This window comes from Cuculus canorus, chromosome Z (genome assembly GCF_017976375.1).
Source record: "Cuculus canorus isolate bCucCan1 chromosome Z, bCucCan1.pri, whole genome shotgun sequence".
Classification (NCBI taxonomy): domain Eukaryota; kingdom Metazoa; phylum Chordata; class Aves; order Cuculiformes; family Cuculidae; genus Cuculus; species Cuculus canorus.
In genome coordinates, this window is record NC_071441.1 from 70,182,499 (window position 1) to 70,207,002 (window position 24,504).

General features: G+C 40.4%; 1 protein-coding gene across 11 annotated transcripts in view; it reads right to left on the reverse strand.

Annotated features, from left to right (window-relative positions):
• The window catches only part of CELF4 (CUGBP Elav-like family member 4), a 709,115-nt gene that overhangs the window by 301,725 nt on the left and 382,886 nt on the right, over window positions 1-24,504 (reverse strand). For all 11 annotated transcript variants that reach the window (XR_008447745.1, XR_008447744.1, XM_054054196.1 and 8 more), the window contains exon 3: window positions 4,888-4,936. Coding sequence is in view for 9 of the 11 variants with exons in the window: in XM_054054196.1 (XP_053910171.1) it covers window positions 4,888-4,936 (49 nt within the window). In the remaining 2 variants the exon portion in view is untranslated. The remainder of the gene's footprint in view (window positions 1-4,887; window positions 4,937-24,504) is intronic.

Sequence of the window (24,504 nt, forward strand, 5' to 3'; positions counted from 1 at the left end):
GATTTTGGCACCTAAACAGGCTTGGATCTGGCTAGTACCTGGACGGGAAGCTTCCTGAGAGGTTTTTGCCATCAGCAAAAGCCACAGAATTCTGCTCAGTTAAATGGAAAACAGCTAAATGCCAAGCAGTTACTGGACCTAGGTTTGTGCTTGTCACAGATAAATCCTGCCAGATGCAGCAGAAAGCTAGTGAGAGTTAGAAATGTCCTGGATAAAGTAAGAAATAGATCCAGACTTTTGTCCCAAAGGAAAATGGGGATTTAGAAACCATGGAGAGGCCATTCTGACCCCATCATCGTTGTTGAACTGATGAGAGGGAATGAAAAGAAACAATCATAGTGCATGAGCAAGGCACCACTGTTTTGCTGTTTACTGTAAATGGACATTTGGACATTTCGCTCTGAAGCTGGAATAAACCATAATTTCAGAGCCCGCACACTGAGTAACGTGCAGAGAAACTATGCAAGTCAGTTGAAATATGAAGTCCAACCCTTCCAGCTGCTGCTATCATGCCCTTGAAGAGCAGACAAAAAAAGACATGCTGCACAGGTCTCCCACAAACATACACAAATCTACTTGGAAGTACAAACACAGACAGAAGTCTAGTAGATTTGTGAAGTCTTGCATGCAGGAAACACTGCAGTGTGATGAACTGCAGACTCTCCTGTAAATCTCCCAACACCCTCTTTGCAGGACATTGCGGCCTTTCAACTCTAAACCACTGGACTTCACCTTCTTATTTTCCTTAGTCTAGGAACCTTCCATATCTCTTTCATAAAATACAGGGGGACCTAAAACCACTGTGAAGTGTTTCTTAGTAGGGAGAAAACCACTAGGCCTGGATAACACGTATGCTTCTTTGCATGCCTTCCTTTATGGACTATCCTCTGTCCTTTGAGAGGAATGTGGGAGCAATGGAGCATCTAAGCATCACTAATGGAGTGCAACTAGAGTAGCAGGAGAGTCCTTTCCTTTTAAAAAATGTTACTCCCTGTACAACCTAGTGAGACCTCAGGGCTGCGTTTATCATAGGTTAACCCTGCCAGCTGCAGTGAGAATTGTCTAGTGAGAGCTGGAGATATTGAGGATAAAATAAGAAATAGCTCTATACTTTCACCCCAAACCAAGAACTAGACTTGAAATATTTCCCTAAATTTGAAAAACTTTAACTTACTGGTACTTACAGGCTATTTTTAGAGTTGAGTATGAGACAAAGAATCAAGAAAAAAATCACAACAGGATGAAAATAACAGAAAGTTCTATCAGTTCAGTTGTGATTTTTTTATGTTCAGAATTTATGGTGGAGTTATCACTTAGGTTCCTAAAACCATATTGAACATTCTAATCTATGGCAAAGTAGTTTCTGTGTAGTCAAGGTAAAATTTGCACAACACAAACGTCGATGAGATTTTTTTTAAGATAACCTTAATAGAGCTAGAGTTACATTGTGGATTTTCAGAACATAGAGCAGAATTGGTGCCTATATATGACATTCTATCAATTCCATTACTGTTAAAGTCTCTATAAAATGTCAAAGCACTCTGACCTTCTAATTAGATATCTGAAGCTTCCCTAAGAATTTTGTGGAAGGAATATCCCTATGTAACATTTTATAGCTTGGCTATACACACATGCCCAAACAGGCAGGAATGCAAAATACAAAATTTTCCCATTAATTTAGACTGTTTCCCTAGAGAAATGTACAGAGAATGCATTCTTTTCTAGTTTCTGTGAGGCTAGGCAAATGTAAATAGTGCCAGTTTGTATTGAAAAGAATTGCATTCTTTGTCTTGCTCCTAGTCCAATATGGGGATTAACGAACAAAATAATAAACTCAGAAAAACCAGTAAGGGGATCTCAGCATTTCCATTTTGTTGGGTTGAGTGTAATTTGTGCTGAGCAACGTTTTGAATTCTCCCTTAAACATAGGCTGTCTGATAGTCTAAATTCTTGCTCATTCACACTAAATGCTAACACACCCGTTTTCAGCCTTATTGAGAATAAAGACATAGTCTAAGTTAAAGACCAACAAAATCCAGACTGCAGGACAACAGGAAAAAATGCCGAGCAGAATCTGGTTGAGAGGGAGTATAAATTTTCTACTCCCATCCTCTTTGGATTGTGGAATAGCTTACTGGAAATGTTAAAGTTTTGTCTTTTAGCAACATGCAGGTATTTGTCCCTGTATAAAGCACAATGCCACTTCCTCAAGAATACTGTTGACCATTTCCAGTAGAGTCTCCTTGCAAAGTATGGCTTTGAAGAGCACTGCATTTTCTTGAATAGCTTGTCCTGGCACCAACATCCCCCATAAGCCAGAAGACAGAGGTGTATTCAGAGTGGCGGGGTTTAGGCAGACTGCTGACTTGTGCTAGTCAGAAAAGCTGCTTCACCTTCCAAGCCCCTTTCTTCCCTCACATCCCGTACATGGGTTGGGTATAATAAGTTACTACTTAAGTTTCTTTGTTGTTGAAGTTGACCTTTATCTTGCAGCCCTAATGAAGTCTTTTGATATACTCAGATACACGACCTGCTTTTTAGCATTCTGTTTGTGTTGCCTGTTTTAACCAGTGGGCTTGTGAAGAACGTAAGTTTTCATACAATGCTTCCCTTGGGTGCCAATTGTTCTTTTCTCCCATAGTTGCCCTTGAGTCATGCCATCCTGAAACATCACCAGCCCAGAAGCAGCTTGACTGTAGGGAATTAGGACAACGTGTCTTTCACGCCAATGACGACTGCACATGCTTGGCCCCTGCATTATGATCACTGCCGGTAGGGATAATATGGTAGTAGAAAAGGTGACTAAAGATGAGGTTTGTGTTTGGGAGATAATTACCTAAAATACAATGGAGAGAGAACCACTGGAGTGACAAATAATGTTGAATCAAACCACCACTGGAGCCCTTTGCAGTTCAAACCACCCCTCCTGAAAGCAGCTGCTCTTAGCATGCTCTTAGTTTGAAAACCCTTCCCAGAATGCCAGGCATGTGTTCTCTATATATGATTTGCATTAAAAAAAAAAAAAAAAAAAAGAGTGATTGGGACCCACATACCCTGTAGGCGCACTAAGCAAATTGGCCAGCCTAATTATTATTTTTTGGTATGTCTAATTAAATAGACAAAAGGCCCTCCCTTCACTCTTGCTGTCGGCAGGAGTTCCACTGGAATGTGCATAATGTCCCCTCATTTGCCCAGGCAGCTGAGCCTTTCCCTTTTCCCCTAGGAGACTGGCGTTGACAACTGCCCATGGCTTACCTAATTCTACTCAGACACAGTGCCAGATCGTCAAACAGGAAAGCAAACAGGGTAATTGACCTGGTTCTGTTAAAAACCACCGGACAATGCTGTATGATGTGACATGCCTTTGTTGCAGGTTAGAAATGTGCTGTGGCCCTCGATAGCAGAACTTGCTGTCACAGAGCCCATCAAATACTTTCTGCCCAGTGCTGGCCAAATTCCCTCAAATTTACTTTACAGGGACTCTAAAAGTGCAATATTTATCCCTGAACTTTCTGGCATTTTTCCAGCACTCAGCTCTTCTCCTGCTCTGCAATTACATGGCACCACAGTTCTTCCTTACAGAGCCTCTGTTGACCCGCTGGTTTCACCACTCCACATCACCAGCCCTTTAACTACAAGCGACATACAAAGTCTTCCAATGACTTGAGTCACTGGAGAGTTTCAGCCTCACACTGATGCAGTCAAAGATTCAGGTATCCAAAGCTTTCAACTGAAAAAAGAACACAATTTTTGTGCCTTTTTTCTGAGGCATTTTACTCCTTTTAAGTAGTTGTTGGTGAGGATTTCCACTAATGCCAGCACAAAGACAGTCATTCCATAAATGAGGAAGGGTTTATGTCTATAGTGAAAATTAAAATGTTTTCACACATCAAAGAGCCACACCAATATTAAATGACAAAACCTACTCCCATTTTTATTAGGTACATAAGCACTAGTATTTTAACTGGATGTAGAGGCAAAAGCCCCCCTGTTTTTTCCCCAAAGAGGTAGGGATATAGAGGAAGGAAACCTCGTGTCACTATATATATGTGTGTATATATGTATCAATGTACAGATATAAGAAAAAAAACAAAAGCAAAACAGAATGCTAATTTATGCAGCATAACAGACCATCTCGCACTTTCACAGTGAACTCTGAGTTCAATGTGACAAACAGGCCCCTATTAGAAGAGTACGGTGAAGTATCACCACATCAGTTCTGGTAGAAAACCTTTTACAGGAAACACCTTATCACTGGTGATCTATTGAACGGTCACTTAGCAAAGCCTTCCAAATCCACTGTGCAGGATGGAAAAGCAAAAGACCGGCTCCTGATTTCTACTACACCTGTGCAAATCCTGAATAACTCCCTGAGACTGAGAGAAGTCTTCAGTTTCCAAAAGAGGTTTATCCAGATAAGCTTATACAGGTGCAGAAAACTCTGCTACCTAAGATTTTGCTTTTTCTAAAAGCAGAGTTGCTTCAGTCCAAGCAGAAACAATGAGGTCAGAGAAAGCATAAAATATCTGCTTTGTCCTAACCAAATTAAACACCTCTGCAGCTCATCCCGACATAGGTCTGAAAAATCTGCTTTGCCGTCACTGCTGTTAAAGTTTGTTAAGTCAGCGCCTGATGCTTCACTTCTTAACGAGGCAGTTATTTGTTTCCCAGGCAATCGCTGGCACCTGCCTGCCTTTTAAAATCAAATAATAATTGAATATGAGGAAAGTGAGACGAAGTAAAGGAGATTTAATAAAGAGAATCTTTGCTGCAGAGGGAATTTTTTTGGCAGTGATTACGTTACTAATTGATCAGCACATTGCCTGAGAGAAGCCAGAGACAACAATTATACTTAGCACTGTGGCTGAAAGCAATGCAGTCAACTACCTCCTCGGCTTTCACTGTCCGCTGGTTTCACCTGGATTGGTCTGTTCATCTGTAAAAAAGAACAAAGAGAGATATATAATTAATGGTGAAATCAACATTCGTATACAGAGGTTTGCTTTAGTTTGTTGTTTTTTTCAGGTTTTTTTTTTTGTTTGTTTGGTTTTGTTTGTTTTTTTTTTTTTAAATTTTTTTTTTAACCATGCATCATAGCAGCAGAATTTACAAGGAGGGGAAAAAGCAATTAATAAGCAAGGAAGTTACCACACAGTACAGGCTGCTTCTTGATCCAAGATAAATCAGTGTCACCTTATTTACCTGATGGGGATTCTGTTGAATCTCACTGAGAGAGGGATCTGACTGATTTCAAGCAAACAAAATTTTAAACATAACTTCTAAAATTTTTAATAATCTCCTCTGAAAACATTAGTGTGGCAGATCAGAAATGCTTTGTCAGAATGAATGAAACTTTAATTCCAAAGATTTATTGAGATTGTCACGATAAAAAGAAAATGGAAACGTGAATTCTGCCTCCTCTGTTAGTTCAGTACAATAGTCACCCGTAACATACCAGACTCCATTTCACCCCTGAGGAACGGGATTTGGAGCTGGTTTCTCCACATGCTGCAGGAGTGTTGGCTATTAGGGCTTTTTCTTTGGGCTGGGGGAGAGGGTAGGATATGAATCAAAACTTCTGTGTTACTTTTCAGACAGCTTTTTCCCTTTCTCATGTCACAACATAAGCGTATAAAAACCTTGTCATCGTGCTTTGAACAGGTTCTCTGTTCCATTCTCCAACTTATCCTTTCCCTTACACTCTCAACATGAGCATCACAGACCTTCACTCTTCTCAGAGCTGCTTGCTCCTAGGAGAGAGGGCAGCAGATGTCCCTGATCATCTTCACCAATAGTGCCTAACATGATGTTGGTGCCTGATGAACAGGCATGAGGGTATAACCCTCCTGTTAATAGCTGGAGGTTCAGATTGGAGGAGAATCAGATGAGATTTTGATCTGAAAGATCCTCCCTGCCTTTTCCTTCACATCATTTAAAGCAATCCATACACTGTGCAGATGGACTATTCAAAATATCTTTCTGTATGTGACCACCCTTGAATGGAAAGAAATTGTCCTTTAGACTTGGCAATCAAAGAATGTGCAAGTTCAAACAGGTATCACGGGGAGCAGGAAGTCAGAAGGCAATGGAAATGTCCTATTGTATTGCTTCTCAGCAACGTCAGAACACAAATTGGCTGATGAGTGTCACAGGGTGACCTCAGGTAATTTTGTGTCACCGTTTAGCCCCAGCCCAGCTTGATTGACAGCTAAACACTAGCAGCTGGGCTCCCACTTCTCTTCCTCTGTTCCAAGGAAGGAGAAAGGGAAAGGAGAGAAAAAGACTTGTGGATAGGAAACTAAAGTTAAAAGACCTTTAATGAAATAATAATAAGTAAAATATTATTAAGAAGAAAAAAAGTAGGTACAAATATACAAAATTGCCTCCCTTGCCTCCCACCTTTCAATGTCTACTTCACCACAGATGCTGCAGAGCAGACACAGCAAAAGGTCCTAGGCTGGAATGAGAAACTGGATTCAGGAACACATGGATCTGGGATGAAGGCAAAAAGGCAGACAAGATCCTCAATGAATGTCTGCCATCAAAGAAGAAGTGCTTGACCCTTATGATTCCTTATTTTATACTGAGTATGACGTATATGGAACAGAATACTCTGTTGGTCAGTTTTGGATCACCTGTCCGGTCTGCTCCTCCTCCTTGCAGATGTGATCTTTTTTTTTCCCCTTTCACTTAATGACATTTCACCATCTCAAGGATGGCCTTGATTTCTGTAGGAGTAACTATGAGCAGTAGCTTTTCTGCATACCAGTGCCCTGTGTTATCACTTCTACAGAGAAACACTATCTAAAAACCACGCAGTTATCTTTCAGAAAATGAAGTTACTTAGATGAGGATTAGCTGAAAAGTTAGAAAACTGATTCTGTTTTAGCTCAAATCAGGACACACTTCTTTCTTATTTGTGGCTAATCACAGTTGGGCAGCAAGGCTGTTAGTTTTCCTAATTTCCTAATTTCCCTGGTTTTTTTTTTGGAAGTGGTTCATAATCATTTAGATTTATTCTAATTGCTCTGCACACATATTTAGTAACAAAAAGTTATCAAGCTGGCTGACAAGTAGGTTAAGATGATGGAAAGCCTAACAGATTCTGCTGCATTGTTGTCTCAAGAGGAAAATGCACTTAGCCATAAACTGGCTACAGTTAGACTCACTCATCAAGAGAAGGATCAATGGCTCCAGACGCTACTGAGCAATTTCTGCTCTGCTCTATGCCTGTATTATCCAACAAAGTGAAGTGTTAAAAGCAACAAAAGATCTGGTATTGAATAAACCTTGTATCAACCCCTGCTTCTGCAACTGTAGAGACCTGTCGCTCACTCACATACCACAAGATATTAGCAGGGCCAGAGGTGATATATTTAGCAGCAGCTGGAGATGGACAACTTGCTGTAGGTCTCCTGTAACTACACGTGAGCAGCTAGCTGTTACAGATACTAAAGATCTGACATCACATGGACGAGCAGCATAATTTATGTTACGTAATTCCATATGGCTAAGAAGTCTGACTTTAAGCCACTCTTTAAGATTGGTGTTTAAGCTGAAAAGCTTGAATGGTCTTCTACAATGACTGTTCCTCTCCACTGGTCATAAAGGTAGTCTAGTTAGGTAAGATGAACTTCCTGGTTTTCATGTGCAGAGTAACAAAGTCAAACTGCCCATTTACTGTCCATTTACATCCCTCAGATGCTCAACCACTGCAATTGGTTTGTGTTTACAGCAGGTCGGTGTTGACACCATCTATGTATCAAGATCTGACTGTAGATGTATTAACTTTTGACAGCTGCACTCACGCTATGTATTATCGGTTCCTAATGTGGACACAATGACTAATACAACTCAAATGGTTGCAGAAGGGGTCAGAGCTCCCAAGATGTCCAGAACCTGCATCTCAAGCAGCCAGGAGTTTACAGGAGGTGTGCAGAATACAGGACTGAGATGCAATGTCTGAATACAACTTTTCAATGTAAAACACTCCATAAATCTACCAAGATTGGAAGCCTGCTAAAGGCCATGAAATCCCCACTGAACTCAAATAAGCTTTGTATCTAGCGTTTAGAAAGACTAGACAGAGTTCTTCTTGCTTGTTTAATTGGATGTGGTCAGTTTGCAAAAGACAGAGGAGATCATCAGACCCTTTAGCAAAAATGAGAGGGCTGATATTTATGTTGGTTTTTGGTTGTTTTTTAGGTTTTTTTTGGTTTTTTTTTTGCGATTGATGCATAAGAAAAAGAAGACAGTCTCTCTAAAAAGGAAAAAAAAGCGAGAGGGACTGAGCATCCAACAGAGGAATAAAAAAACTGGGGAAATTAATAAGTAAAAGGCTAGTGTAATTTAATGTACACTATGATTTATACACTTGACAATTTCTTTATAGACCAAAGAGAAAGTGCTGCCTGCACGGAGCCCATAATATAAATTGAGATCATCTTGACATGAAAGACACCAATTATAGGGAGAAACACTGAGAGGAAAATAATTAAGTTTCCTCTCTTCATCTATGTTTTTTTTTTTTTTTTCCTACGGACTCTCTGGGAGCAAGGAGCTGGCATGGGGAGCAGAAAAGGGCTAAGTGGGGAAATAAAATGGCAGAAAGTTGTACCTAGTCTGAGGGAATACTCTCTTGGGGAATGCAGAGGTTCAAATTTCCTGCTTGTTTTTCAGCTTGGAGTTGTTATGGGTTTAATAAAAAGAAACAAAAGTTTGTACTCCAAACTGTGGTCTTCTGAATAGGTATTGGAAGAATACTGATATGGACATCTTTATATCTGTCCTGTCCTGGAGGTCCCTGAGAGCGTAACAGGAGAAAGAAGATTTGCCAGTAAGGAAATTTGATTAATACCATGGGTATCCACATGGGATCATAGCAGGTACAGATGTAGCTCTGAGGTTTTATTGATCGTTATCACTAGAAGTCTTCAAAAGAGATTTGACAACATGGGAAAAGACGAGGTAGGCTGATACAGCATTTGAACTGACAGATGGACTGGATGAACTCTTTTAGGCTCTCCTCTAGGGTGTGCTACACTTCTGTCCATTGCAATGGTCTTTCTTTCCTCTGATCATGGATGCTTTTTGTGCTCTCCTTTGAAATATAATCATGGTTTCTTATTTTATATTACCCCTTCTGGGCTGCCACAGTGAAAGTAGTATAATTTTTACCATTAGTTAACCTAGAAAGAGTTTATGTTCTCTTTAGCCTCCCTCTTAGCCTGTAGAACCTGACTAACATTTTTTATTGCCTATATAAACTGTGAAGTTTCCTGACATTATGGTACCAGAATGCCTGATAGTTATAAACTCATTATAAATCAGGACAATATGTTTATCCTCATTTATGATTCAGAGTCCAATTTGGCCACAAATTTACTTTCAAGTGCCTCAACAGCAACACTATAACTGAAGTGTGCTGGGGACCACTGCAGAATAAAGGGAACTAGGCAAGAGCCAAAAAGTTTAATTCAAATTTCTGGTTACCGGTGACATACCCACTTTTCAAAGGGATGGCAAATGGATAGCAAACCAGAGTTTTATTCACAACTGTGTTCCCAGTGTGGTCTCAGGCAAGGACTGTATCTCAGATTCCCTGTCTCTATTGGGAACTTTGGGCACTGGGTACCGCTACAGCTGTTAACTGTCCCCATTCTAGGAAGGGGGGGGCTGCACGTCCTTTTTCCGCAGATGTCATAAGCGTTTGGGATTATGGAGGAATTAGAACTTCAGATATATCACATTTCTCATTTTCCTTTGATTCTTTGCACTCTCATCTCTGCTGAAAACCAACTTCACCATCACCTTTGCATACCTTGGACAAGATGACGTTATGCTTCATTTTGCCCTATCCTCTCTTTTGCCTACACCCAACTCATTCAAATAACGCCAGATGTCATCCTCTCACATCAACTTGCCATTTGCCCCACCTACCCCCACCTCAATCCCCCCTGCAAGGAGAAACACGACATCATTTTTCATGTCCAATTACAGCCACCGTGGTGCCACTGTTAAAAGACAGCGCAGGTACTCCTGTCAAAAAGGGTTTGAGTTACAAGAAGCGATGAATTACAGCAAGCCCGTTTTCAATTCTCCACAGAAATGAAATGTCAGAGCTTGCTGCTGTATTTTTCTCAGCACCATCAGCTGCAGGCCACTGCAGGAATTAGACAGGGGACAGACGCTTTTCTGCATCATGATTTTTTTTTTCCTAAGGTTGTCGTTTTCTCCCCCACCAACCTTTTTCTGCTCCCTCTGGCTTTGATATTAATTTAGAGCAGGTAGAAGAATCACCTGGGAAAGAAGAGTAGGAAGCAGAGACAGCTGATTTCTCACTGTCTCCATCTTTCTTTCTCTTAGTGTTCATACTCCCCTTTTCTTTCTTGTCTCACTCACTTTTTCACTAGTCATTAATATACCTGGTGTTTCTAGCCAGGGCTAAGGCTCTACCAGGCTTTAGAATATATAAATAGAAAGATAATAAGAAGAAGGGAAAAAAAAAAAAAAACAAAACAAAATTATGGAGACACCCTGAATAGATTCAAATGTGATCTGAGACAGGAAGGAAAAGTGAGAAAAGCTGGAGACTATTGAATATAACTGAAATTCCATTAACGGTTAGGAAGATCATGTCCAAGGGACACAACAGCTGTGTTGGAGATATGCGCTGTTTGTGTCTCAGGAAAATATCACTTCAGAAGACAAAAAGTGTTTCTAGAGCTTGTATGATCTGTAAGCCCATGGAAGATTACCACATTGATCATCTATCTAACAACAGCCTTTCTACTCCTCCCTAGAGGGCTAAAGAAAGTTGAATTCTCCCTGACAACAGATTGGAGTGTTTGATTAGGGCTTTGTATCAAAAACTGTCAATAAAGGTATTCTATTGTCCATGTTTCCTGAAGTTTCCTAAAAGCCAGTCTGGTACAGTGTAGAAAGTAGAGGTGTTAACCTCTGACAAGGCCTATTTGTAGCTCCACACTGGTTTTCTGGACGAATTTGGACATACCGTTACATCTGCCTCTTTCTCAGCTTCTGTACAATGAAGATAAAGATATCCTAATGTACCATGAAGGTGGTTGATGAAAAAGTTTATCTAAATTCTGGTGTTAAACAAAACCAAATATCCAGTCATTTATATACTTGAATTATGTGAAGACATATAACAGCAAATAACAATCCTTTCTTGCTCAATCATGCTCTGCTGTGTTTGCTGTTGTTCAGGCATTAGCCCTCTAGATCAACAATGAAACACTGCTGCGACCTGATCACAAAGGGTGCTGTTGTGAGCATTAAGGTCTTAGCAAATGCTTGTTGGGCACTGCAGTGTCTCTATGTACACTGGGTAGCCTCACAAAAGAAAATCCCATCCCAAAACAACTGACTTCCTGAAGTTGCCATGTAGCTCTTGGTGATCTCATTACATAGCTCAGATGTTAATTGCAGGCATGAATAGTCTAATAACTACTCTGAATTTTCCAGAAAATATGGCTATCCCATATTTCCTCAGTAGGAAAGACTTTCTGTTCAAAATCTCCCCACAAAATACTAAGAGAAATTTAATTTTACCATTTCTGCCATCTTTTTGGGGTTCTGTCATGTACACAGCAGTAATTTCACTGATGTCAACACAGCTGTTTAAGTGAGTAAATGGACTGGATGGAATTTACTTTTACGAGTGAGTCATAACTTTTAAAGCATTGACCAAAATCTGCAGTGCTTGAAGGCCCTAAGGAAATGCAAAGTATATTAGTGTCAAAGTTGGAAAGGCCAAGAAAATCACCTACAATTGAATTCTGTGTGTGTAATTGCAAAGTTCAAGTAAATCACCCTGCTCCTGATTCTGAGTGACATAATCGAATTATAGTAACCTAAACTAGATAGCCATAAAAGTGAATCCAAAGCAATCTCCTGTCTCTGAAGAAAAAAAAAAAAACCAACAAAGTCAGGGCCCAGGTCCTCAGCTCCGAGATATTTCTGTGAATGTTGCAGAAACAAGAAAGCTGCTCCAATATATGTTAACCACACAACCAGCTTTCTGGTTTTGAATATTACATGTGTAAGACATAGGAAAAAACCTGTCCCGATGAGAACAGAGTTAAGTGCTATGGTTGCATGAATTGCTGGGTGACTACACATTAAACATACATTTGTGTAGGCAGTGCAAATTGATACAATGTCAGGTTAATGAAAGAGTAAGGAGAAGAAATGTTTTAGGAAGTTTGGTGAAAAAAATCACATTGGCTTGCCTTGTGAGAAGCACTCACTAGGAATACACTGCATCTGAAATGACTCTATCCCAAACCATATCTGCATAGTGGACTCTTTAGTTCCTACCTACCATCCTCTTGCTTGACTAATGAGATGTGTGTCATAGACATGTACACAAATAGATAAGAGGACCTTAAATGGGAATGTATGAGATATAAGAAAAAATCTTGAAGTGTCTGACCTTTACAAATCAGTCAATGCTCTGGTGTCTACCCCTGAGAATGATTGCTACCGGCCATCCCTACACTCTGAGAGTATTTTCTATATATCATATAAAACACATTATAATCCATCCGTCTAACTATCGATTCATCTTTCCTCTTGTCTCCTGTATACAGATGAATCTAGAAGGGGTTTAAGTTCTGTTCAGGTTCATGTGCCTATAGCTTTGAACCCCAAACTTCCTCTCTACTAAACAGTTTGGGTTTGAGTTTGAAGAAGCTTTTAATCCTGTTGGTAGCAAAATAAAACCTTCACCAATGCAACGAATCCTTTTGTTTGTACTTTGCATAGCTGAGCATCTCTTGCTAAACCTCATGATGCCTCTGGTTTTAAATGAAGTAGAGATAGGGAAAGGGCCAACTCGTGCCTTGGCAGGTTTGAGGACAGTAAGAGGAACAAAACACAGGATGCTTCAAATAACAAAGCTTCCTTTTCCAAAACAAGAGAGACGTCGCTCATTATTTTTCAGTACTTAAATCTCATAAGTATTGTTTCGTATGCAAATCTGCATGTAAAGGAAACAGCAGGCAACTCCTTAAACCTTTGAGCAGTCACACAGTAAAAATGATGTTTGATAGGTCTATTTCACCTGCTAGACTGTGCCACCACTCACACATCGTGCCCTAAGGTACTGCTGCTCTGATCTTTGACTGGTGTTTATTCCCACTCAGGGCTTTTGCCTGGCTTGAGAACTTGACCTTTCTCTCCTGGGGAAGAAGGGGGTCTGATGGATGCTGACTTCAGCTTGGGAAATGTGTATGTAGTCCCAGACTCCCTGCATATACAAGAAATCCCTGGATATTCAGTGAGTATGCTCAAGCATGTAAAGAGTCACAGAACAGGCCTACTGGTGATGCTAAGCTATATAAAATGGTCTATTTGTCTGTGTATTGTGACAGCAGAGGTATAAGTTTTGAAAGGACACTCTGCTCATTAAATCTAGTTCCCTGCTGCTACCATGAGCAAACACAATGTGAGATTGTGTTCATAAACACCCCAAGTAAGAATATAAAACTAAGTCAGTCTTTTGCTGTCTTTTCCTCCCTTCCTTCCTAATATCAATAAAAAAAAGCTTTTCCTCAATCTCACCTCTCTTCTAATTTCCCACTTGAGTTTATTTCAAGACAATTTACATCCAATTTTAAAATGTGCCCGAATCACCTTTTATCTAAAATCATCCTTTGCTATCCCCAGCATTTTCTGTTAGCCAACTCTGCTTGCATTTAGTAGAAAGCAACCAAATTCTCTTCTAGTCAAGATATTGTGATCCCAAACATTTTCAGGGCAGAGCAATGGCATAATAAGCAGTCTGTACAGACACAACCAAAGTAGCCTTAAACCATCCAACATGGCTAACAAACAAATGTATCCAGGTGGCAACATAGGACTTAAGTGAGCGATATGGGTATGTGCCAAAGGTTCCTAGATCAGTTTTGCAATGTGCACTCAGCTTGGGTGTTTGTTGCTGTAAGTTTACATGTACACTGCCTAGTTTAAAGACTGCCTAGTTTAAAACTTGCTCTCAGTCTTTGTACCTGAGTCGTCTCAAGGACTATCTCTGCATTGATTTGCTCTGAGTCCACCCAGCAATGCCTGCAGCGAGTGCTCATCCAGGCAGAGGCATAGTCTGGAGTATGTTCAGGAGCTGCCTTGGTGAGGAAGTGCAAATAAGGGGAAAAGTAGCGCATTTTTGGCATATGGGGCTTGTCATGGTTTTGTGTGTTTTGGGCACCTTGCACAGAGGCCAGAAGCCTCTTCAGCATGGATGGGAGCGGGTCAGGCAAACACGCCAGAGAGACAGATGTATTACTCAAGGCATTATAGACATAACCCCTGCCCCTCACTTAGAGATGAACATCTGTTCTCATCTTTTCCTTGTCCTGAGCCCATGACCTCTGGCTGTTGGCTCTTCCCTGCTGTGTTCTTCATTCTCTAGGCTTTATCTCTTCTTTTGAAGCAAGACCCAAATTCCGCCTTTGCCACTAATGGTTGTTTGGCTTGACTCTGTAGACTTTAGGCAAGGCCAAGATCCCATTGACTTCAGTGCTTTGAGTGCGAAAGGAGCTTGGCCACTGTCCATCCAGGAAGATTAGGCCTTCTGTGCTTGTGGCTTTGTGTGCCTGGCCACAAAGATAAGAACCACAGCCAGCCCTTTTGCCCATGGAGAAATGCTTTCCACAGCACTGCCATTTAACAAACAACTGAGTAAGCATTGTAAATTAACTAGCTGCTTTTACCCACCGCCAGCATCATGAAATAAAGTCTCTTTCACTGATATGAATGTGCAGGTAGCCTCAGGACCTGAATTAAAGCATAACATCCCCAAGAACCAGAAAAGGCTACCACAGCGTTAATGTTGCAAGCAAGGTTTTCTTTGGTACCGGATTAGATCCACTCTAAGCCAGAAAGTGATTTTCCCACAATACTGGTCCTGCTTGCAAGGGTGTTATGTTCACTTTTTTCCTCCCACCATAATTTCCTTCCTGTGAAGGGTTAATGTTATCTGTGGGGTAAGATTGCTGCAGGGTAACAGATATCAATCCATTACCTCAGTCCTGCACCCTAGGAGGAGCAGACCTAAACCTATTCCAAGAATGGTGATGTGGTACTTCTGAAGCAGAAGGGCTTCCTCCCTCAAAATATAACCCTATCATGATACAAGTGGCATGGTTGTGCTATTCTTTCATATCTATTAATAAACAAATGCAGTCTAATTATTTTAAAATAATCCAAGTTAAGCCCCATCTGAGCAGGAAAAAACCCCTAGCAGCTACACCACCTTTTTCACCAGTTCATCTAAACTGATTTGAAATCACACCTCAAATTAGATGTGTGAAAACCTTCTCTAAAGATAAACCCTTTAACTGTGCATTGGGTCAGCTCATCAGTTCCTGAAGGAACTTGCAAAAGGAAAATAACAACAATGATTTATAAAAAACAAATAAGGAAAGACTGAGGGAAAGAATAAGATTTTCTTAATCTTGACAGCACCTATTTAAAGAAAAATCTTCTGTGAAAGGATTTAGAGAATTAACTTTTTCTTCAGTCCTTTTTCACACTTAGAAAATACATATTAGGGGGAAAATCTAAGCCAATCCAGCCACCTAAGATAGTCCTCTGTTCCTAAAAGCAAATAAATATACACTAGCAGAAACCTTGCAAATATTAGTACAGCATTGAAAAACATGATAAACAAAAAATTCTTAGCTTCTCAAACACTTACTGAATTAAGAAAACCATGGAAGTCGTACCAAAACCCTACAATCTTTTCAGATCCTCAGATTCAATGCAATTCCCTGTGCTATTTTCAACAAGTACAGAATCAGACCCTCTGATGTAAAAGGAGCTACCCTCTTACCCATATCTATGTATGACTGTTATCATCTAGTCCTGTGTTTTGACAATTATCTATAACATAATTACCAGTCTGATGAGTATCACTGATTAATTATGCCATCCTTCAAAGTTGATCTGGGTACTCACAATAAACAAACACCCTGGTTAGGTAACAAAGGTGATTTTCTTGTGTCTGTTCCAGCCAGCAAAGGCAAGCAGTCTCATTCCACCATGTAGTGATGTGGTTGGAGACTCCCAAGGATTTGTTTCTGATCTGTTGTTCATGTGGAGCTGCTTCTCTTCTCTTCCCTGACTGCACCCTGGGTTCCCTGCTCCCGAATAATAAATATTTCCTCTCCAGTGAGAGTTCTCCAACAAGAGTGATATCTGATAACAATGCATCACTGATGCTTTCCTCCTCTAATTATACCTAAACATTGCCTTTCTTTCTTTTGCTCCCTGAACAACTGTATTTTTTCTTTTCTTTTTTTTTTTTTTTTTTTTTTTTGCATCAACATGTACCAAAGCATTAAACAAGACATTCCATTAATTTCTTCATCATCATAACTTAAGCCTGGGACATACCCTTTAAATATTCATTCAGCTATGAAAACTGGGCATTAAAATTTTAATAATGTCAAGCTCATTTGAACTGAGCTCCTGAGGGACTATTACGATACAATTAGAATAAATATGATGATTGATTTGGTGTAAAGGTTCACCTGTCCACATCTGTTAGTGGCTGGAAGCAGCATGCCACCTCTGGCACCACAGTCAATAGCTCCAAGTTATTTACTCCGTTCGTCTTCACTCCCATTTGATTTTCACTATCTTGCCAGCTTGACCCTCCTGCTTGCTTACATAGTGTGTTCAGCTTGGATAAAGTTGGAAGAGGCAATCCAGGGAGGCCTCATTGAGAAAGGACAACTCATCCAACTGCATTTGCCTCCACTTTAGCCCTTCTTGTGCCATGACATTTGATTAAAGACAGTGTTGATCAGAGACACTAGAAGTTCAGATATAAACTTCCTGGCAATATTAGCCATTAACCTTTTTACGTATGTATCTGAACTCCCAGGGTCTGATTCTTCTGTGTGGATCAGTAGCAAGCCTAAGTAGCATTGACATGCTTGAAACAGCACGGAGGAGAACAAGGCTTTCTGCTTTCTAGCAGCATCCTTCCAAAATCGCAACAGAGAAATATTCTCAAGGTGTGACGCTGACAGTAAAAAAGCACAGAGAAGGGAAACCGAGCAAGAAATCACAGTACTTAAGGAACCTTCTGTTTCACACACAGGGTGTTCTCAAATACACAGTCAGATAATTAAAAGATTTTGGTCCACTGAGTGCCAAGCAAATCTGGAAATATGGGTCAGATTGTACTTTGTCTCTCTGCAGTGTGAATAGGGTGTTACATTGTGTAAATACGAAATTATATAAATTGCAGACATGAAGCCATGACCACTGAGAACAATTTTTTTTTTTTTTCAGGTCTCCTACTGTAAGTAAGATTCTCATTAATTCTCATTGAATTAGGTATAAGGAAAAACTCTCGTGTTTAAAGGTAACCCTAACCTACCCCTGCTTACAAACGCTACCAATGTTTCCAGCTTTTTGTGCTTTGCCATCAGGCTCCTGACAAACAATACTTTCCTTATATCCTCAAATTCTGGACCTGAGTAACTTTTTAACAAGAATTTTAATTCCAGAATAAAAGAAAATTTTTAATGCTCAAAAATATCGCTCATAGAAAAATAACATGTGAAAATAAAATCTCTCTTATTTATATTATCATATCATACAGGATTGCTTGTGATAATTTACGATTGATGCATCTTTACAGCAGGCAACGTTAATTATTAGAAGCATTATTTTCTTTTCACTGTTTTAAGCTGCTTCTTTCCTTTCAGCAAATACTGATCATAAATCTGTCACTTTCTTTTTGAAATTCAAATCAAGTCCAGTTCCCATTCCTATTCATTGTGTCTTCTGTGGAATTATTTACTTTTCAAAACCTAGTAAAAATATATAAAGCTGTCCCGAAAACCTTTCTCTACTCAAAATCAAAGAAAACAAAAAATCTTTCCCTAAATTTTGTAGAACATAATTGTACAAGCATAAATCTTTAGATAAAATTCTTACATTTAGGATCTGTTCTTACTGTCAACAGCTCATTGTTGCTTCTGTATGATGAACCTGGCACTTTGTTTAGTTCACTTAGCACGGAAAAATAATACCTCATAGTAACCATAATTTGAGATTGTGTGGTTTTAGCATTCCATATTGCTCTCCAAGAAGATCTTTGCCATTTACTTTGTTACCAAGATAGTTCTAACTATAAATGTTGTGCCCTGTATATAGCAAACTTTTCCCATTTGAACACTTATATCTTTGTAATGTCTGTATGAAAGGTCATGACATAGTTGACGCTCAGGCCTAGTTAGATCAGTTGTGACAATCCTTGTTATTGGCTGTCTGATCACGTAATTGAGGTGACACAGGTGCACTTGTGGGTGTTTCTGCCCTGACAATGAAAAGTAAAACTTCTTGGGTTAGTGCAGTTATGGGAAATGATGGTCACAAACTGATGCTAACTTTTGAAACCATGCTTGTTTGATTCTGGAAGACACCCTAAAGCACAAGACAACCACAGCAAGCTCTAAAGGTGATTACCAAAGGTGCTTATATGTAACGAATATATATACTTATCTAACATTTCTACGTCTTTTTGAGGTCTCCCTCCCTGTCTTTCTACCTCTAAAAAAGGAAGAGATATTTTAAAATAAGCTCAGCCCATACACATTACAATTTGGAGACAAGAAAGGGAGATAATGGCCACTTGATGTTGATTTTTTCAGAAGGAAAAGCAGCAATTTGGGAAGAGTGAAGTCTACTTCCTATGAACGCTGAGTATGGAAAGACATGGCCTTGAACTCTTTTTTGAAGTTTATTACCTATCATCTCCTTCACCATTTAGTTTCCTCCATGGAAAAAGGGATTAGACAATAGTCTTTACCTTCAGGGCCCATTGTGAGGATTAATTAGATATTATTCCTACAAAAATGTAAAATTCTAAAATGCTATATAAGCTCTCAGTGTTATTATAATGTGCCATACTCTGCATAACATATAGCGTTGCAATATTACCCCTTGGTTGTTCAAGACTACAGAACCGCTGCTTTTAATTGAGTTAATGTCTTCATAGGTTGGTAATTTAATAAAACAGACTGCTTAAACCAGCAAGGTTTTGATTAAATGGGGTGTGTGCAAAGGGGAATTTGTATTTGTTAGAAGCTCTGTAAATCCAAGGTATCAAGGCACAGATAGTGCTGGCATAATAGTCATTATAATAATAATTCATTATATAGAGTGGAAGGAAGGACAACTGGAAGCCATCTTGGACATTGCTGTCATGTACCGCTGTAGTCAGGTATTTTGGGCTGATCTCGAGAGTATACATGAGTGACAATGTGCACATACAGATGAGAAACTGCATTTCTCCCGCTGCTCACAGTTATTTTTTAGAGGCGAGGAAGCTATATCCTAAGATATCATATTCCTTTTTTGACTCAATTGCTTCTTTCCAGCTGGCCTTATCCCTTAGTTTAGCTCTAATACTGGGAGGAAAATCAGAAATTTTAGGAGAGATCCTATTTGCTTAATGACTTCACTTGTGCTTAAGTCACAGACGCCTTCCTGAAGTGAGCACTGGCCTTGCCCACGCAAAGAAAACGGGATGCTTGGAGACCTCCAGAGGGAGCTCTTGGCTGCCTAAGTTTAAAGAAGTAAATTATGCAGACCCAGTTTCCTAGATGGAGAAATCAAGGATTTATTCCAAGAAGCCTGCTTAATTAGGTACTTCTAATGTACTCAAAAGTTACTTATTTTAGTAAACAGCCTGGATCGCACCTTTGACTCCAGCGATTGCCTCTCTGCGGTGATTTTGGACTGTGAGAGCAGCTCCAGGAACTTCCACTGTCTGCTGGAGTCAGTAGGAAGAGTCTGTCTTGAACTTGGAAAAGCAAAGGAATGAATCCCTCCATCGTGACACTTTTCTGTGATGTAAATGCCAATTCACAGCTACTTGTGGACTAGGGGTCAGCACTGCTGAGAGTTAAAAGTTTTTTTCTTACATCATCTCTCAAAAGCTTCCAGTCAGGAAAATCTGAAATCAAAGTGATCTTTCCTGTTGTCCATCTGACCCTGAAGAACAAAGTAAGCCAAGCACAGCTAGCCTGGCTATTTTGTATATAATGAACAGCACCCATAAAGCTAATGAGAAGCTTTTACAGCTGTTTGTTGAGCTCTGATAGATAATCAGGAACACATCCAAGCTGCAAAGTTTCATCTGTCAAAGGCTGGGCAGAAACTTTCCGTAATAGAGGCCAACCACAAAATTCAGATCCTGACACAAATAGCCAGCATAGCGGGTCGTATGGCAGTTGTATCAGTGGCTGGGATTACTTCTCATTCGGAAATCTGGCTCATTAAACATTTACTCACTCACATCTTTATCTGACCTAGCCAAGCTCACCAGCCCAGACATCTGCACTTCTGCAGGGTTCCATTCAGACACGGGAAGCTCTTGGATTTTCAACAGAGACAGGGCTGCCTTATTCTGCAGATACAAACAGACGATGGGGACCTGAGGCCAGGCATCAGCCCTGAGAAGGCTTTCCAGCAGGGCAACCAACATTTTGTGGCTCCAAATGAGCTGACATCAGCACTGGCACTTCAGAAGGGAAGAGCTGCCTCAGCATAAATGAAAAATAATAGAGAGTGGAAAGTCTGACATCAAAACTGGATGTTTTTCCTCCTCCCTAAATGTTGTGCTCCACTTTGATGACAGGTTATTGGTCTTGGTATTCATTAGTCTTTAGCCTACCTCATGGCAGTGGTCAGGCTGCTTGATGAAAATTGTGCTCCTCAGCCTTAAAATGTGTAAGCTTTGCTGAAGTTCAGGAAAGGTTTGTGCCCTCATGGAGCTTTGAGTAAAAGACTCAGGAAAATTTGCTTGTGGCTTCAGGTACTGTGCTTGTTCCTCACAAGAGCGTTATTAATAAGCCTCATCAGAAATGTTGTTTTGATTTACAATAATTTCATGCCAGGCAAAAATTTGCGTTTCTCCCCCTGTTCCAGGCTCCATTGAGCCAGTGTTGGACAAAGGGAATTAAAAATTCAGCTCCTTCATGAGAGATGGTGTGTGCTTGTGTGTGTGTGTGTGCGCTCTAACTAAATCATTTATGGTCAATAATGCCAGGTTATTATAGGTCAATAACTTTCAATTATTCACTAGCCTTGCTGTGCTCCCACTGTCAGGCAGCACACTGGCATGTCGGCTTTCGAGAAGCAAAAAGCTCATGATGGAAAAGCAAGCACAAACACAGCTTGAGCAGAGGAAAAGAAAACAGAGAAGGGAGAGACTGTGAAAAGTTATAGTTGCTCTCGAGAGTATCTTGGGGAACACGTGTGTGACATACTCTCTCTTTCTCATACATGCATGCACACTCAGCCCCAAAATTCATTATTCCTGTGCTCCCAGCTGGTCAGATGTCAAGCAGTCCAGATCTCAGGGCTGCGTGGCCACAGAGCTGGTCCTGAGTGAAAATTATCTCTCATTAAGGTCTACAAGGTTGGGCTTAATGCCACAGTAGCCTGCGGGTTGTCTGTGCTTTGCATGTGGATAGTTAACGCTTACAGCTGCCTGCTCTGTACTGGGTACCCTAGAGAAGAAGAGTATCAGGTTTTTTTTCAAGTCAGGGTGAAAATATCAATAAAGAAACAAAAATGAAGAAATCAAAAATTGCAAGACAACATGAAAATTGTATTTGTCCCCATCACAATTACATTAGCATTAATGCTTTGTCCTGAGTCTCATGCGAAAAATGGTCAGGAGTCTTCAATGGCAGGAATGTGTAAATAATAGTCTGTCCCTGTGGAGACTGCAGGAGGCAAAAGCCATCCCTATGATTTGGCAGCAACTCATTTTACTCCTGGAGGGTCTGAGCATGCTGCTCTCAGCCAGATATTCTGAGATGACAAGACAGGATGCAGGAGTTGTGGGATGGACTCATCTCTTGTAAAGAGCAACCAGTGGAAAATGAGCTTCTCTGTGGAAAGTGGAAGCAGGGAGTAAGTTGAAGCTTGGGAGAGGAGACAAGAAAGAGTAAATCTGCTTTTTCGTTGAAAACAGGGCATCAAAGCTATCTGCCTAGAAGACTTTTCAGATCTTTGCTGAGCACTGTGTTGACCCTACTTCCATCTGGTACTGAGAAGGTGCCTTCTCTATGAAATAGTTTGACACTAATCATGCTCTGTGGACAGAGAGGGATTCAGCATGGGGAAAAAGCATTGTCTTTTCCCGATGTCTCAGGTAATGGTCACTACTGGAGATAACATCCTCAGCAGCACTAGCTTTGTTGACTCTCATATCTGCACAATTGCCATAGGCAATGAGGAGTTAACAGGAGCTCTGAAGAGCTGGTCCATTTGAATGTGAATAATGGGAATACTCTCCTTCAATCCCGTATTCAGCACAGGGATGTACAGAGGTATAAAGTTAATCACTAGCTGGGCCACCCCTATTTCCAGAAAAAGAACTTTAATACCTCCTTTATCCAATGAAGTACCATTGTTATACCTGCATATTATGAAGGGTTTATTAAACCGGTGATAATCTATTCAAGATAAAGTGATCTGTATGGCCAACTGAGCACAGATCAGACAGAATGATGGGAGGTTATTGTTAAAATATGCAAATTCACATCCCATTGAAATGCAAACCCTCCAGATAAGATTTTTTAATAAATCTGGTCTTTTTTCACTGCATGAAGGTAACCTAATGTTTATTGACTTCAAGACCATATAATGGAACGTAATATCTATTAGTCAGATCCTTGCCTCTCTTTCGATTACGGGAGGTACATGTTCTGGCTTCTGAAGAATTTTTGTTTTATGGTTTGGTACAAAAGAAAAGAGATTAAACCCTCTGAAATTAATTAACTTCTTTCTACCCAACACCCCCCTTCCACCTCAACTGCTGTCATTAGTTACCCAAGCAAAAGGAAGTGGTACCCATCAGCTGAGAAACTGTCCACTATTTTTAGTGTCTGGAAAAACAGCCAAAAGGAAAAAATGCTGCTAATGCATAACACCTCTGTGCAGCATAAGACAGAAATTAAGATCTTTGGATGCCTTCTTTGGGTTTATTATTACCACGCTAGAGAAAGCTGAGTAAAGTTTTATTCCACGTTTCTGTAAAACAGGACTATGAAATAGCTTGACCTGATATCTGTGTGTATGTGTTTCTGGGCGTAAGACTTCTTTAATTCATATATTCAGCATGCTTTAGTGAATTGTGGGGACATAAAGCACTAGTTGAAACAAAGGCTTTTATTTTAGTGAAATAATAGTGCGGTGATAGCAAAAGTTGAGAACTTATTTCTGTTTAAAGATTGTGTCTCCTCAAGCCTGATGGAAATCTACATACTGATGTGGATTGATATGAGATTTGCAGTGTCTGGTGGAGGAGGAAGGTTTGTTTCACATTCCAAGGCAAGGGTCAGCAGAGTGAAAGTGTCTTGAAACATATCTTCCTAGCGCCTTGGAAAAGCAGTGCCCATCTCAAAGAGGATCTTTCATATTGCTGGTAGTCTCTCCCAGCTGTTTTATTGTGTAATTGGAATTATGATCATGGTTTCACCCATTCAACATTTATCTTGTCTGTTACTTGTTGGTTACAGAGTGGAAGGGCCTGTGCAGGTGTCACTGCAGGGCATGGGGCAGGCACCTCAGCTGTGGGCATATACAAGTAGGATTCAATAAGCAACCAAAGATGTGCAAGCTGGGATATGTTAACTGCTGCCCACACTTGGTTATCCGAAGAAGCTGCACCTTTTCTCACCTATGCTGTTCTGCACACACAGGGCTATACAACAGGTCGGGACACGCTTTTCAAATAGGGTCAAAAATCTAATCCTTTCTTTCACGGCAGATCTCTGGGTTCCGTTGCAGCTGAAGAACAGCCCAAGCTAAACCTTTCTGGACAGTTCAGTTATTAGGCTGATTAGGATGTGAATAAAATGTGCTGCCTTCCTGTGTATCTGTGGTGGGAACAGCACTTCCCATTCCCAATCTGCACCACTGCCAAAACACAGACTCTCTGCCCAGGCACCCTTCTCATCAGTCACTTCACTGGGTATACCACCAGTTACAAATTAACACTTAATCAAGATAAATCCCATAGGAAGGATATGGATAATATGCAATGCATTAAGCCTGCAAATTAAGATGGTCTGATTTAGCCTGGCTTTAAAGCTCCCAGCTTGCATTAGGACTAATGATGAATGGATGTATGTCCCTGGCTGGACAGGAGTCCTGTCAGGGCAATGCTGCCCAGCAGTGACAAAGCCAGTGGGGAGCAAGTGCTCTGCTCAATGTTTATTAGATCTTCCACACTCTCTCTGCTCGGGAGTGTGCTTTCTCTTGCCGTGGATTGTTGTAATAGTGGCACTTCTCTGGGAATTATTGACTTTAATGGTCCCGAAGTTCATTAATAAGACCTAACTGAGGGCAGTGGTTACTGGCATCATTTGCCCATTGATCGGATTGAGGAAACTGAGGCACATGGGGATGTTTTTGGAAAGGCTGACCTGCATTGTGCCCTCAGTG